This window comes from Sphaeramia orbicularis, chromosome 13 (genome assembly GCF_902148855.1).
Source record: "Sphaeramia orbicularis chromosome 13, fSphaOr1.1, whole genome shotgun sequence".
NCBI lineage: Eukaryota > Metazoa > Chordata > Actinopteri > Kurtiformes > Apogonidae > Sphaeramia > Sphaeramia orbicularis.
The window spans coordinates 20,210,391-20,225,191 of NC_043969.1; the positions used below are offsets into that span (position 1 = coordinate 20,210,391).

A 14,801-nucleotide genomic window follows, 5' to 3' on the forward strand; every position below is an offset into this window, starting at 1 on the left:
GCCATCTCCTGACGGGGGAAAGAAGTGCAGTATGTCCACGCGTGGCCAGGCTTAAGGGTCCTGCCACTGTTACCCCATTTTACCCCCGGTGATACTATAAACCCCGCGTGTTTATCCTCCTTTTTTTCCAGACATTTCCTCCTTTTCAGAAAAGTGCCCAGACCCTTCTCTCTATCAGGATCCTCGATCAGACTCGGAGAGGCCGTGAAGCAATCACTTTCCCAGATTACTTGTATTTAATACACAATGCATCATAAAACAAATCCCTCATCCTGACAGGAAGAAAATAGAACAGCTCATTCGACTTGAGCTTTCCCAATTTATGGCTAAATTAAAAAGGGTTCCAACAATGGACAAGTCGAGGAGAGGCAGGAAATCAATGACCGGGCGGACCGGGGTCTCTCCCCGGTTCTCAAGGAGCGAGAGACGATGGGAATCGGTGGCGGGGTCCTGCCTTATTTACACATGATTTTTCCTGTCCTTCCTGCACATTTGCTCTGCGATTTTGTTAAACAATGGGCGTTATCTGGGATGGAAGGTCAATGTCACAGTGCGAGGCGTTATCCATCATCATCTGCTCTCATCAGCCAAAGCCCTGTCCTCTCCGGCTTTATGAGCTGCCTAATAAACTCCGCTCACTGACAGAGGGGACGTTTCTTTATCCTATACCCTTGTCCGTTTATTCACAGTATTAGTCTCAGCTTTAAACTGAAGCGACACGGAATAAAAGAAGGCAACATTTTCTGCCTCCTTTTCTGGGCCTGCCCTAAAGTAGGTGCGCACGGGCCAGGAAGGAAAGCAAACACTCCAGAATAAAGGTATTTGCTCTTCAGTTCCAGACTGACTCATACACCAACAACTTGTGCCCCTTTTCTGTCGTTTTTATCGGACACTTTTCAATGTAACAGATATTTCACTTTTTTTTTAAAGAAAAAAAATCTTGTTTGTTTTGTGGGCAGGATTGCGCGTAAAGGAGGGGTTTAGTAGGAGAGCGCACAAGTTCACTTATTTTATTTTTTTTCTTTTTTTAGACAAAAACAGGTGATTAGGTCAGTGGTTCTCAAAGTGTGGCCTCTTAAAGTTCTCCTCGAGGTCTCCAGGACGAACGCTTATATGTAGTTGGCAGATTACTCCCTTGGTGCAAGTGCAATTAGTAAAAAAAAATCACCCACCTCTTGTATTTTTTAATAATTTTTATCACACAAATGTGAGTCAAAACTTAATTCTAATATCAGTAGAGGAAGAGTTAAGAAGTATTTTGTTTAGAAAGCACTGTCAGGTTAATAATGCTATAAAATGGTCCATGAACTGGCGCGGCATGTTGTGAAAAAGTTTGGAAACACGTGGATAATAGTGCGCCGCTTTGATGATTATGTTGGTTCATTAAAGTGTGCTGCGTGTGTGTGTGTGTATTTCATCCCTTTAGAAAGCCCCATCCCGACCTCTCCCTGACCCCGCTCACCCTCTCCAACCCTGGGCCCCTGTCACTTTAAAATTTACTGCGGAGAGGAGTCGCTTCCAACCGGGGGACAGGGGTAAAGACAGTCCCGTGCTTTGCGTCTGCTCTCTGCGGGCTTCAGGGATGAACGTGCAGGATCCGTCTGGAGGAGACAATGCGTAAAAGCCAAACCGTCCGGGACGCGCTATAGAGCGTAGGGGGGCGATGCTTGAAAACAACCCCCCCTCCTCCTCCAGAATCTCTCCGCTATCATTTAGACGACACATCCCGACTGGCTGAGGAGGAGGGAGAGGAAGAGAAAAATGAAAAGTTGAATGGCTACTAGAGGACACCTGGGTGCGTCAGGACAGGAGGGGTGACAAGAGAGGAGCGGACGAGCCAAGCGAAGAGCGCACAGAGAAAAGTTGGGAGCAAGTTGATGCACCGGAGGGGGATTTAGCGCAGAACCCCGCGATGTCTGTAGGACAGTGAGGGGGGAGATTTTAACGAGTCGACAAAAATAGTAAGAAGGGGATTTGTCTGTACCGACCGCACGGTGTCTGCGGGACAGCCGAGCGTGTGCGCACCGGCCAGGAGGCGACTCGTCTTGCGGCTTGGAGACTTGGACACACACCGAAACCCAGCAAACAACGGCACATTGTTGTTTTTTTTTTTTTTTTTTTAATATCCAATGCGAAGAAACGCGGACAACTCGTCGTAGCTGAGACAAGTTGTATTTTTATTGCTCGTTCCAAACTCGAGCTGAGTTCGTTCACATTTTTACCGGAGTTTTCATCTTTTTTTTTTTTTTTTTTTTTTTTTTTTTTTTTGTTGTTTCTCGGTTAACCACTCTTATTATCCCAAGAGGTTTTAACAGTCGCACGCCGGTGTAAAAGAATTAAAAACGGTAAGAGTAAAACAGACTTTAAGAGTAAAGAAACCGTGTGTTTTATTATGACAGAAGATAAAAAGTTCAGTGTGATGTTTGTTCATTTTGGTGTAAAATGAGTCTGACGGTGAAATTCGTCAAGGACTCAGGAGTACCTTTGCAAGAGAAACGGGTAGAAACAGTGTCAGCCCAGACAAAGGGCTTTATGCAAGCTAAATATTTATTCAGGGCCAAGTTGTACAAAGGCACAACGACAGATTTGTGACACTGGGAGTCATTTCGTTTTGCATCCCAACAATCGGCTACGTCTTCATAATTCTTATCACTTGAGGTTTCCTGCAGCTGATTTTTTTTTCTCAGCAGTTTACAGCTGGTGTGTAATAAATATTAACATTTTATACATTTCATACTGTTTGCAATTCGTTGAGACAAATGCTGTACAATTGTTTACTAAATCATAAAGCAATCGATCGTACGATTTGCATAATAATTCAGTTCATTGTGTTCATTGTTTTTGTTTTATTTTGCTCTTTAGATGTAAATGCGATTATGTTTTAGAGTTTCTATTACTTACTATTACTATTATTATTATTATTATTATTATTATTATTATTATTATTATTATTATTATTATAATTATTATTATTATTATTAGAGTTGTTGTTGTTATTATTATTATTATTATTATTATTATTATACATTTCCTTTATCATGGTATAAAGGTTAAAGATGCATTAAAATGTTTTAAAATATGTTCTTGTTTTTTTCGAGTAAAACAGATTAATCCAAACGAATTAAAACGAGACCTTAAATCAAGCTAAATCTGAAATTATTTAGCACTATGTTGAAATTCGTTTCTTATTGACAAACTAATAAAATATAGTTAATTTGGAGTTAAAAATAAAATAGAATCAGTTTATGTTTTAATGTTACATCTCTTTTTAATGTAATTTTTTCTTACTTGTTTTCTGAATTTATTATTGATGACACTCAGCATTGAGAATCTATTTATATTTGTGTATATATTCTTAATTATGATAGTAGAACAGTAAAACAATCACTCAGAGCTCATTCAAGGATAAAAACAGCCACATTCGATTTTTTTATTCAAGGATTATTTTTTGTGGTTATATAAAATCTCTATATATTTAATATATTAATCGTGTGAAAATCATCTTAATAATTGTCTTTGAGGTCTGTGTTTTCCAGCAGCCATAATTACACACATGCATTCTGCTTATTATGGTAATTGCAGATACATAGACTCTGTGTGTGTGTGTGTGTGTGTGTGTGTGTGTGTGTGTGTGTGTGTGTGTGTGTGTGTTGCACCACAGACCAACTCCTACCATTTCAGTCTTATTTCTCAGTGGGAGGTATGTGGTTAGTCAGTGTTTGGACACAGTAACCTGGACTGATACTGATCAAAGTCTGATCTCTCTCTCTCTCTGTGTCTCTCCCCCTTGCTTTCTCTCTCTCTCTCTCTCTCTCTCTCTCTCTCTCTCTCTCTCTCTCTCTCTCTTTCTCTCTCTCTCTCTCTCTCTCTCTCTCTCTCTCTCTCTTTCTCCCTCTAGATCTTGGACGGGTCAGGCCATGTAAAATTTTGCGTGGATGCCAGCAAGCCAGATATCGGGAGCTGGCTGAAGCACATCCAGTTTGCCCCTGCGGCCAAGCAGCATAACCTGACAGCGTGCCAGATAGATGATCAGGTACGTGGAGACACTAACAGCCTGCCTGGCAGAGCAATCCCACAAGAAACAAGCAACCCAAGTCTGATCTAAGAGAGACACTTAAAAAAAAAAAAAAAAAAAAAAAAGTGGATGACTTGAGTTTGAACTCCCAAATGGTGATGTGTCCTTTGCTGAATCTTGCTGTCTGGCAGAAAAAAAATCAACTGAAAATAATTCAGATCTTAGAAAAAGGGACTTGCCAGAAGGCTTCCCTGTATTTTCCTATGGCTGTCCTGTCTGCACGCCGTTGTGTTAAGAGGTGTTATTGTGATCTAAGTCAGATAGTCCTCCCATGAGCGGCAGGCCCACCCTTCAGTTCACACACACACACACACACACACACACACAGCTCTCCCTCATGCTGCCTCCACGCTATCTGTGTGTGTTTTCTTTTTGTAATTGTGCGCTGGCTTCTGCCGTGCAAAGACCACAGGGCAGGATCAGAGGAGGCCTGCCGAGATGATAGTTCCACACACTTCCCAGTCACGCTTGCGATATAAACTCTTAGATATGCCAGGAATGTCACAGTCCTTTGCTCCTCACCTGGCTGTACAGGGAGATTCGTGCCGTACACATGGGGGCACGTTCACCTCAGTAATGCCACAGTCGGGCGCTCCTCCTGCACTGAAACACAGAGTGGGACAGGAAGACAAGAGGTTAAACTTTATTTGACACGTGCGTGAAACATACCATAGCTTGAGCCGAATAGAAAACATAATCTAGCTTGCATGGTTGTCATCGCTTCTCACTGGTGGTCCATCTAGATTATTTGTTGAGTGAAATTTTTAAAAAGCCTGAAGAAAGATTATTGTCATCAGGAAGAAGTGTCTAATAATTCAATTCAAATACAGTAGTTACAAGATAGATAAAGGCTGATAAAAGCACTGCAATATGAAGTGAACCACATCAGTTGTGACCTGGCATGGTTCAGACAAGTACACACCTAAAATGTTCTCAGGCTAATAAAAACTGTCTGTGTCCTTCCTCCTTCCTGCATCTTCAGTAAAAAAGGAAGAGGCTGAGGGAGTTGATATAGTGTGAGTTCTTTTCATAAACAGGAGTGGAAAGAAGAAGAAGCGACACTTTCCAAAAGTACTTACCCACTTTCTTTTAAAAGCGACACAGACACAAACAAGCAGAGAGAGCTTTCCTGAGCGGTCCTCTCCACGAGGTGTGACTCGCTGTCAACACTGTGGTTCTGCTCGGGTGGCTGTGTAAGGCTCCGACAGGTCACGGACATGGCTATGATGAGGTGATTGTTAAGTATTGCACACTGTCACAACACAGCACAATGTGCCGTCTTTAAGCCTTCCGGCCAACATTAGTGTTTTTGAAAACGCACTGTAGCCTCTCACAATGCCTGTCTGTATGTTTAAAATGAATAGACTAAATGGGGTGGTCTTGTAAAGCCCCTGTCAGTTTTTGGTCGTGTGTGTGTGTCTGTGTGTGTCTGTGTGCATATGAGGGCTTTTTTGTCTCCATCTGCTTGCAGACATTTATGTGCATGGTCTTAATATGAGTGCGTGAAGTGGTTCATTATGTCTCTGGAGTGTGTGCACACACCTGTAACTATATTTCTATATGCATGCATGTGTGAAGTTCATGTGTGTATGTGAGTGTGTGTGTGTTTGACTGCACTCTGCAGGACTGTGAATTGTTCGTTGCGGTTCAGATGACTCCCCATGCTCCTCATTCAAAGCTGGAAATGCTAAAACACACAGTACCTGGTTCCAACAGGTTTTTACTACCACAAAGAAGTGCTGAGTCTAAACCCAGCCTAAAACCACATATTACACACTCACCACACAATGAGAACCATCACCAGATTCCCACAGAAAGGCCTGACCAACCTAACCAGGCTGTGCATATTACTTGTTTTTTTTTTCACTCAGGAGAAGATGAAAATGAATTTCTTCATGCTTTGCCATCGGCTGCAATGTTATATGATTTACTTTAAGATGACGTCGTACACAGCGGCTACAGTTTCCAGGTGTAATGGTCATTGTTTAGTCCTGTTTTTTTCAAGTATCACTTCAGCTCTGCCAGACTGAGAGAATAACCTCTTATTTCTGACCCAGTTCTGTTTATCATAAAACTTTATGACCAATTGCAAGAGAGTGAGGGAGTGAGAGAGGAATGAATAAGTTACCAGAGAGAGAAAAATGCCTGTCAGTTCTCCTTTTCCTCTTATGTTCTCTCTTCTTCTTTTTTTTACTTAGTTTACTGCTTTACTGGTGTAAAGAACCTACTCTGGGAAAATTTATGAAATAAAATTGAATAAAATGTAAAGGGATTTGCATATTTTAAGAAAATAGCCGCACTGTGCGCTCAGTTTCAGCATGTATAATCGACTACATTCATTTTGAAGAATACACAGGGAGTATTTTTCCAGATTAAAGACCAGCTTTCTTTGTTTTTGGGGCTTCAATAAAAAAGAAATTTGGAGGTTGATATAAAAACATAATTTTTCTTTTTTTTAAATTTATTTATTATTAGTTTCTAGATCTTATTTGTTTGATTTAATATTACTATTAATTAATAAGCTGCTAAGGTGAGTTTTGTTGCTGTCATTTTATGTATTTGACTCTTCAAGTGGAGAGGGCAGGTGTCGCTTGTGGTCTCAATGATATCTGTAATTCGAGTTTGATTCAGCACAAAAAAAAGTATAAGGTTTCTCATCAATTAAGTGTTGTAAACATCTGTTTTATTTAACAATGTGGACCTTCATCCCATTATTATCAGAAGAATTGTTATTATTCAAATCATAATCACTGACATAATAATATTAATTGCTGTTTCTCTTCATTTGACCGTAACCCGCTGTTTGTCTGAAACGTCAGCCTTTGACCGTTCATGTCATAACACTAAAGCTCTCCAAATGTCCTCATTTGTTTGCTGATGCAACACAGTCTAAGCACTGCTCACATTGATCCTCCCATAATCATCATGTTTTGTCGTTAAGATAATTAGGGCAATTAGTGCTTAAAAACCCTCCACTGTGTCCCTCACTCTGCTGATTCAATTGAAAGGAAAATGGATTAAAAGTGTAATTAACATCATCCAGAGAGGCCCTGAAGAGCCTTTCATAAGACAGTGCAGAGGGACACGAGTGCTAATCTCATTCGCTCTATTGATTCTCACTCAGTATTAAGTGGGATGAAGAGGCTGAGAGGAATATTAGTATCACACCGATAGCCATTTGCAGAGTAAATAAACACTGGAAACAAAATTATGAAGTGACTCTAACGTACTCAAGTACCAGATTATCTTAATTTGCATATGAAATATACATTGGATTTAGTGTAAAAAAAAAAAAAGAGGCTGCACTTATTGAAAATACTCTGACTAGACATGTATATCCTGTCCTGTAGAAACGATACGACTCCAGAATTAATTAAGCACTTTTTCACTGGTTTACATTGTATTTTTAATGCTCTCTTCTCCTGCTAAACTCCTTCTAGGGCTGTGAATTTCCTCTAATATTCATTACATTGCACACACGATACAATATTTAGCATACTACCATAATCACAGTAGTGCTGACTAACCTGTTCATCCACTGTGTGCTCATGCTGTGTATTGCTACCTATATTTAAGTCATGAAAAGGTTTTGTGTTGAAGTTAACTGACAGTCTGACATATATATATACAGTCGCAGAAAAAATTATTAGACCACCCCTTGTTTTCTTCAATTTCTTGTTCATTTTAATGCCTGGTACAGCTAAAGGTACATTTGTATGGACAAATATAATAATAACAACAAAAACAGCTCATAAGAGTTTAATTTCAGAGCTGATATCTAACCATTTTCCATGTTTTCTTAATAATAACCAAAATCACTTCAGTTCTTACATCAATAGCTATGGCATTGTATTGACAAAAACAGTGCTTTTAGGCATTCTTTTCTTTTCTGTCTGTTTTAGTCACATGATATGCACAGGAGTTAGTATTTGATCACATAATCACTGTTTTTGATGGCTTTTGATGTTTTAATAATTTTTTCGGCGACTGTATATGCTGCTTGTTTCATGACCCTGATACTGATAAACAGTGAATTGTGTGTGTGCTATTACAATTGATTAATAATGTAATTCTCATCTGACGCTTGATTGCTGTGCTTCTGAAGTAAACACCTGTTTTTAGTTTTTATATGTTAAAGTGGATTAATATTTTCAGTTGTCGCAGTCCACCACAGCAGGACAGTCAATAGCATACCTGTAGAGTGAGCTGTGTGTGAGTGAGGAGTTGGCCAACAGGGTGTGACTGAGGAAAATGTGACTCTGTTTACTCTGCTAATGACTAATGGTGTCAAGGTAACACAGTAGGGCCGATTATAGCCTCTGATATTCTTCGGGTTATAACTGGTGAAAGATAGTGAGTGAGAGACAAACAGAAAGAGAAGTGGTTTGAGTCATTTAAGCACGCCCCGAATGAAAAATATTAATATATATGTAATAATAACTTTTCATTTATTTTTGTCTTTGTGGTTTTTGTTTGCAGTAAAAGGTGAAGGTGGCCTTGATACTGTGTAAAGTCAAACAACCTTAGTTACCTGTTGTTTTAAGCCACTGTTACTCCTCTGTTTGAGAGTGTGTCCACGACAGGCTAAGGATGACCCTGGTGATCACACAGCACGTCCTTTGCCCCGGAGAGAGCGTTGGCTGTTTATTTGTATGTGTTTCCACTGTTTATCTGCGGTGGCCCTCGGGGAAGGGGTGGAACTTCGGGATGGAATTCCCCTCATATTCTCAATCACCCTCCTTCGTCTGCTCGTGTGGTGGTGCATTACCCCAAAACAAATGTCTTGTGCAGCGCAATAGGGTAACAATTGTTGTTATCGATCCTCAAAAGAGGGAGTCAGAGGTCACGGTCAGAGCAACAAGCCCAGAAAATGATGCGTCAGCTGGATCTCGGGTCTTATTGCACTCACATATCACTGTGTTATTGATATTTCTTAATTATGTCAGATTATGCGAACACAATATTGAAATTATTAAGATGTATTGTTGCACTTTAACACAATCCAGTATTTTAGAATTTATGAACTAAGTGGTTTTGACAGCGTCCATTCATTTTTATGTTCCGAGGCCTCCGTCCGCACCCTGGTAGCTGTCCAAAGAACCTCCCTCCTCAGCCAGTATCAGTCTCTCTAAGCGGAATCCCTGCAGACTCACATGTCGGTTTGAGCTGCTGCTGGATTGTCTCTGAATCACAATATTTTTGTGGCCTTACAGGGGTGACGGCTACAGGAAAAAGCACGTGTGAACTGATGGTCCAGTTCACATGTGTGTGTGTGTGTGTTTTTTGTGTTGTAGACAGACGTAAGTCCACTTCAGGCCTTGTCAGGACAGTCACAGATCAGTTCTAAATATCCTTTCATAGACAACAATAGTGAAAGTGCAAGAAGTGCTGTTTATGACCCACAACTGTGTTTCACTTTGGCCTGTGTTGCATCAGCATTGCAAACAAGTCAAGAAAAAAAAGCCATCTTATTGTTTGACCAAAAGCAAATGACATGAGTTAATACTATAATGCTCAAAAAATGAAAACAGGAATATTTCTTTGTATTAAATTTGGTGGTTAACATGTAATGTGTCTCTGCTGGTTTGGATAACTGTAATGAATCTGGTTGAGCCGTATAATGGGAGTCAGACTTATAGTTCCTTTCACCCTCCCATTGACTTTCTTGGCTGCTTAGACTTTTTTTATGCTCTAATTTAAATCATGCTTTTATTTTACCACAAGTCTACATCAGTTGTGGTATCATTTCTTGGGTTATTGACATGCAACGTGCTCCCTCTGCAACAGTCTAGGACCTTCCTGTTCTGCAGTGATTGATAATAGACCTTCCCTCCCAAAGTGGTGTCATATTTAGCATCCGATCATTTGTCAGGACTTAGAACAATGATATGTATGAACAAATAATAGAACAGCCCCCAGAAGTTTATTGTAATCCTCCGGGGCTGCTGTGGTCTCAGAGTCTCAGGCGCTTACCAGGAATTCCCTCAATGTGCAGCGTACCTGTGACCAGAGCCTTCCCAGAAGACTTCCCCGCTCCCTTTTTACATTTCTAATAAATTCACATGTAATCACTGTCACACCAGCGCAGCAGAGGAAGGTAATATCCTAAACCTCCAAAGCATTCCAAAAATAACATCACATCTGATTGTTTAGCAGAGAAAGGCTATTGTGTGTCCATGGGAAGCACCACAATCCCAGGGTCTCTCAGCTGATGCTTTAAAATGAGTGCTGCTGCGCCTCGAAATACACACATTAGATACACTTTAATAACCGTTATGTATCGAAAACACAAGAGACGAGGATGTAGAAATGAGCACACAGAAGTTACGTTGAGAGTTTAATTCATCTCTTACATATACTCAATTTACAGAGTAATGTTTTCTTTATTTAATTTGTAGATTTTATGTACTTTATCCTACTTGTAAACTGCTTGAGTTATATACAGCATTTGCAAGACGGTTGCCAGACTGTATTTCAGCATATGTGGTTTATTTTGTTTTTGTGAAGATTCCATGATGATCATTTACAAGTTAATGAGCGTGTGTATTTTCAGTTATGCTTTCCCTGTGCAAGTGCTGTTGCAAGGGGTTGTGGGAAACATGAACACAATTGCACAGGCTATTTAAAATATGTCTGTGTGTGTATGTGTGTGTGTGTGTGTGTGTGTGTGTGTGTGTTTGTACTAAATGCTACCACAAGTGACCTCTGCTGGTTTAAACATTGACTTGCCTGGCACTCATTGGTGTGTGTGTGTGTTGCTTTTTTTTTTGTTTTTTGTGTTTTTTCAGTCTTATGTTTTAAGTCATTCTCCACTTCTGTATGTTGCAGATCTTCTACAAAGTCACCAGAGAGATTTTCCCCGGTGAGGAGCTGCTACTTTTCATGAAGGCTGAAGAGTATTCATGTGACACCATGGCTCCTGATATTCACGGTCGGTGGCACACACAAACACACATCTCTGTGAATGACTCACACTTTGTTTCATTCCATATTATGCTAATGGTTCCCACTCTCACCGTGCAGAGGAGAGGCAGTACCGCTGTGAGGACTGTGACCAGCACTTTGAATCCCGCAACCAGCTGCTGGACCACCAGAAGCAGCCGTGTGGGATGCCCCCTTCCTCTTTCCTTAACCCAGGTTTGACATTTATTTTTAAATAGGTGTGCTATTTTTATGGCTTTGTAAACAGTGGGAAGGGGAGGGAGACAAGAAGGCTGTGTAACATGACACTAATGATGTAAGGCTTATGTTTGTGACTGAAGCCAAATTAAATCACACTATAATGCACTGTGAAAAGAAAAAGTCCATAAATAACAAACTATACACAACACACTTGCTTATGGTTTTAAGAGTTTTTCAGCCCGTGTGTCAGGATTGATACTGAATTAAATATTTGTCAAAACAACAGATTTAGTGTAACTTGCTTGGCCACAACTGGCCACAAATTGCAATTATATTTTCACTTTATGATCTATTCATGGAACGGATGCTCTGAAAATATGTGAATCTTTCCAATTTTCTGTCACACACAAACAGAATTTATTATTTTTGGGTTAACAGTTACTGTATGACATGTACAAAGACCAGACTGTGGTCTTTCTCTGTAAAGGTTTAGTAGTTCACAGTATTGTTTATTGTGTGTCTAGGAGGAGACAGTGACCTGAAAGCCCAAGAACCTCAAGACCTGAGACCACTTAACATGTCCCATGGTCTTCATGAGTGTAAGGAGTGTGACCAGGTCTTCCCAGACATCCAGAGGTAAGTGAATAGTTGACACATTAAGCTGCATATCTAATGCGGAGAGCGGATTTCTCCTGAAGCTGATAAATCTCATTGTTGTTGTATTTTCTGTGTTTCCTGTAGTCTGGAAGCCCATACTCTGTCCCACTCTGAGGAAAGGGAATATAAGTGTGATCAATGTCCCAAGGCCTTCAACTGGAAATCAAACCTGATACGACATCAGATGTCACATGACAGCGGCAAGCACTACGAATGTGAAAACTGCTCAAAGGTACAGTGATGACATTTGGACGAGAAATTGAATTACCAAACATTGTTTTTGAGAGTCTTAATATATGTTATACCTTTTTGTCCATTTTTTGCGTTTCTTACTGCAGGTAGAAGCAGATAGTAACTTCCCCGTGTGTCTGTGTGGTTCCTTCCCCCAGCAGGTGTTCACAGACCCCAGTAACCTGCAGAGGCACATTCGCTCCCAGCACGTCGGGGCTCGGGCCCACGCCTGCTCCGACTGTGGCAAGACGTTTGCAACGTCTTCAGGCCTCAAGCAGCATAAGCACATCCACAGCAGTGTCAAGCCCTTCATGTGTAAGTCACTAAGACCCTACCTATGTAAGTCTCCTCAGTACGTTATAACAATAATAATATACTTGTGACATGTCTTTAATAGAAAAACTGTATTTCTCTTTTGCAAACGTACATTTTTATCCTTCCTCAGCTTCTTTGTAAGAGTCAGTCTCATATGTTGTTCTACAGAAATTACACCTGGGATTACTGTAGCTGCATTTAGAGTGGCAGTACCATTTCTTTTAAGACAAGAATCATGGCGTCACATCTGCGTCAGCGCTCTTGTACAATGCTGATATGGTGAAAACAGCATGTAATTTGATTCACTCCCACTTGGTTAAACATGCTGTACCATACTGTTGCCTCTCTGTGACCCAGCCTGACCTTTTTCAGTTACAGTTAATGCTACAGATAATAATCTTTTTTTTTCCCGTTCAGTTATTCTCTATTACACACAATCTATTGTCTGTGCTCCTCAGTAAATGTTAACTCCTGCAGGACCTAAACACATTTTGATCTTTGACACTTTCACCACCTCACACCACAGATCTCATCGCCTCCCCCTGAAGCATTATGACCTTCACCCTTCACCCTTCGCCCCTCTCTGTTTCCTCGACCCAACACAGAAAAACAGTCCATCTCATGCGACATAAACACATACTGCATGCACACTCTCACTCTTCTCAAACCCGCATGCATTTATATATAGGCCAGAGTGACTGCATCCCCACTGCAGACCTCTGACTCCCCTCTCTCCGCTCTCCCTACGCCACATGCACCATTCCTCACAAATAGCAACCACATGTACAGCCCTCTTCCCTCTGCTCCCTCAGAATAAGAATCCATTTGCTGTAATCAGCAGAAACTATGCAGGTTTAAAAACAACTAATGGCTGTGTAAAAAAGACAGAGCAGCCTCAAACATGACAGCTGCCTGAGAGAGACCGTGTGTGTGTCCAAAGTGTTTGTTTGTGCGAGTGCTCTTGAAGGGCATGTACGTGTTTTGGACAGCATTGGACTGTATGCACATGTGATTCTGACTGCATGTTAACGCACGCAATGTGTCTTTGCGTCAAGGATGTTTCACAATAAAATGCAGCACCACAGGCCTGGTCGTTAATTCAGACACTCAGCTAGACACCATTTAGCCACCGCTTTTCTCTCAGAAATGTGTTTATAATATTTCGTTTCAGTTTATTACGAGCTGATGAAAATACTCGTGTACTGAATAAGATCTCACACTCTTTGTGTCATGCATGTGTGTTGTTAGTCTGTAAACGTCACAACTACATGATTTATGGTACAGGGTTTTTCATGTAGTTTGCCCAGGCCATGTGGCTATACTTGTAAAAATACACACACGCACACAAAAGGAGTGGGTAATAAAAGCAGCCACCCCACACACACACACACACACACACACACACACACACACACATAATGAATAGTAAGATTTAATAACTAATTATATACTATTAGTAATTATTTATTCACTGTGTTTATACTCATAAAATTTATGACTTGATCTTTCCAGTTGATATTCACCTACATCATAGATCCATTTTCATCATTAGAAAGATAATTTTGAAACATTATCCACTTTTTATCATCTATGCTCCAAAACACACGCACAGCATCCAAGGAGGAAACATCACATGCAGAATCAAAGGAACAAGCATTCCTTATTTTTTCCCAGATGTTTTCAAAATGTTTTCAACTACCGTTCTGCCTTGATTATGTCCACCAAAGCCAAGCCACAAATACGCTTCATTTCAATTAACTTTCCTGGGTCTATTCATTAAAAAAGACTTTTTTTTATAAGAGTAAATTCACTTTTGGCTCAAGGATCGCCATTTGGCTTTTTTCGAGGCTTTGTTTAAATCTGTTTCCACAATACTTTTTCCCGCTCTTCCTCTCCCATCTCTTTAAATTGCTTTTTGTGCACCTTGTGGCTGGAAGGCATCCAAAGTATGCAGAAGTGTAATCACACTGTGAGCCTAACCACTTCCTTATCCTCATTTTGATGATCTAATAACAATGTGAGCAAAATCAATCATCGAGGTCTGGTTCTCACTGTGTTCTGATATTATCGAATGATCAAAGTCTTATTGAAATGTCAGCTGCATTGTAGCTGATCTGCAAAATGTCCTATAGAACAGGATACTAGTAACAAGGAGGGACATCTTCCCGTTTCATAAACTACATTCTTAACTTTTATTAGAATAGAAAATAAAAAGAACATGGGAAAACAATATGTACTTGGCCCTTAGCCCTCTTTGTGATTTCGAACAAACCATCTACTAGTTGTAGATAATGTTGACAGACTAATAATGGCCATAGATACTTTTGTCTCAGGGCCGGGTGTTGTCCTACTATGTCTCAGAGGGTCAGACAGAATGACACAGACTTACAGGGGCTGAGTG

The 14,801-nt window shown here is 40.4% G+C and overlaps 1 protein-coding gene across 14 annotated transcripts in view; it reads left to right on the forward strand.

Moving 5' to 3' along the window:
* The window catches only part of mecom (MDS1 and EVI1 complex locus), a 134,816-nt gene that overhangs the window by 103,686 nt on the left and 16,329 nt on the right, over positions 1-14,801 (forward strand). For 4 of the 14 annotated variants that reach the window (XM_030153024.1, XM_030153027.1, XM_030153028.1 and 1 more), the window contains exons 3-8: positions 3,899-4,033; positions 10,904-11,006; positions 11,099-11,212; positions 11,722-11,833; positions 11,939-12,086; positions 12,193-12,424. In XM_030153024.1, the coding sequence (XP_030008884.1) occupies positions 3,899-4,033; positions 10,904-11,006; positions 11,099-11,212; positions 11,722-11,833; positions 11,939-12,086; positions 12,193-12,424 (844 nt within the window). Of the gene's footprint in view, positions 1-1,540; positions 2,346-3,898; positions 4,034-10,903; positions 11,007-11,098; positions 11,213-11,721; positions 11,834-11,938; positions 12,087-12,192; positions 12,425-14,801 lie in introns of those variants that run through there. The other 10 variants (XM_030153037.1, XM_030153035.1, XM_030153034.1 and 7 more) reach the window with 6 other exon arrangements.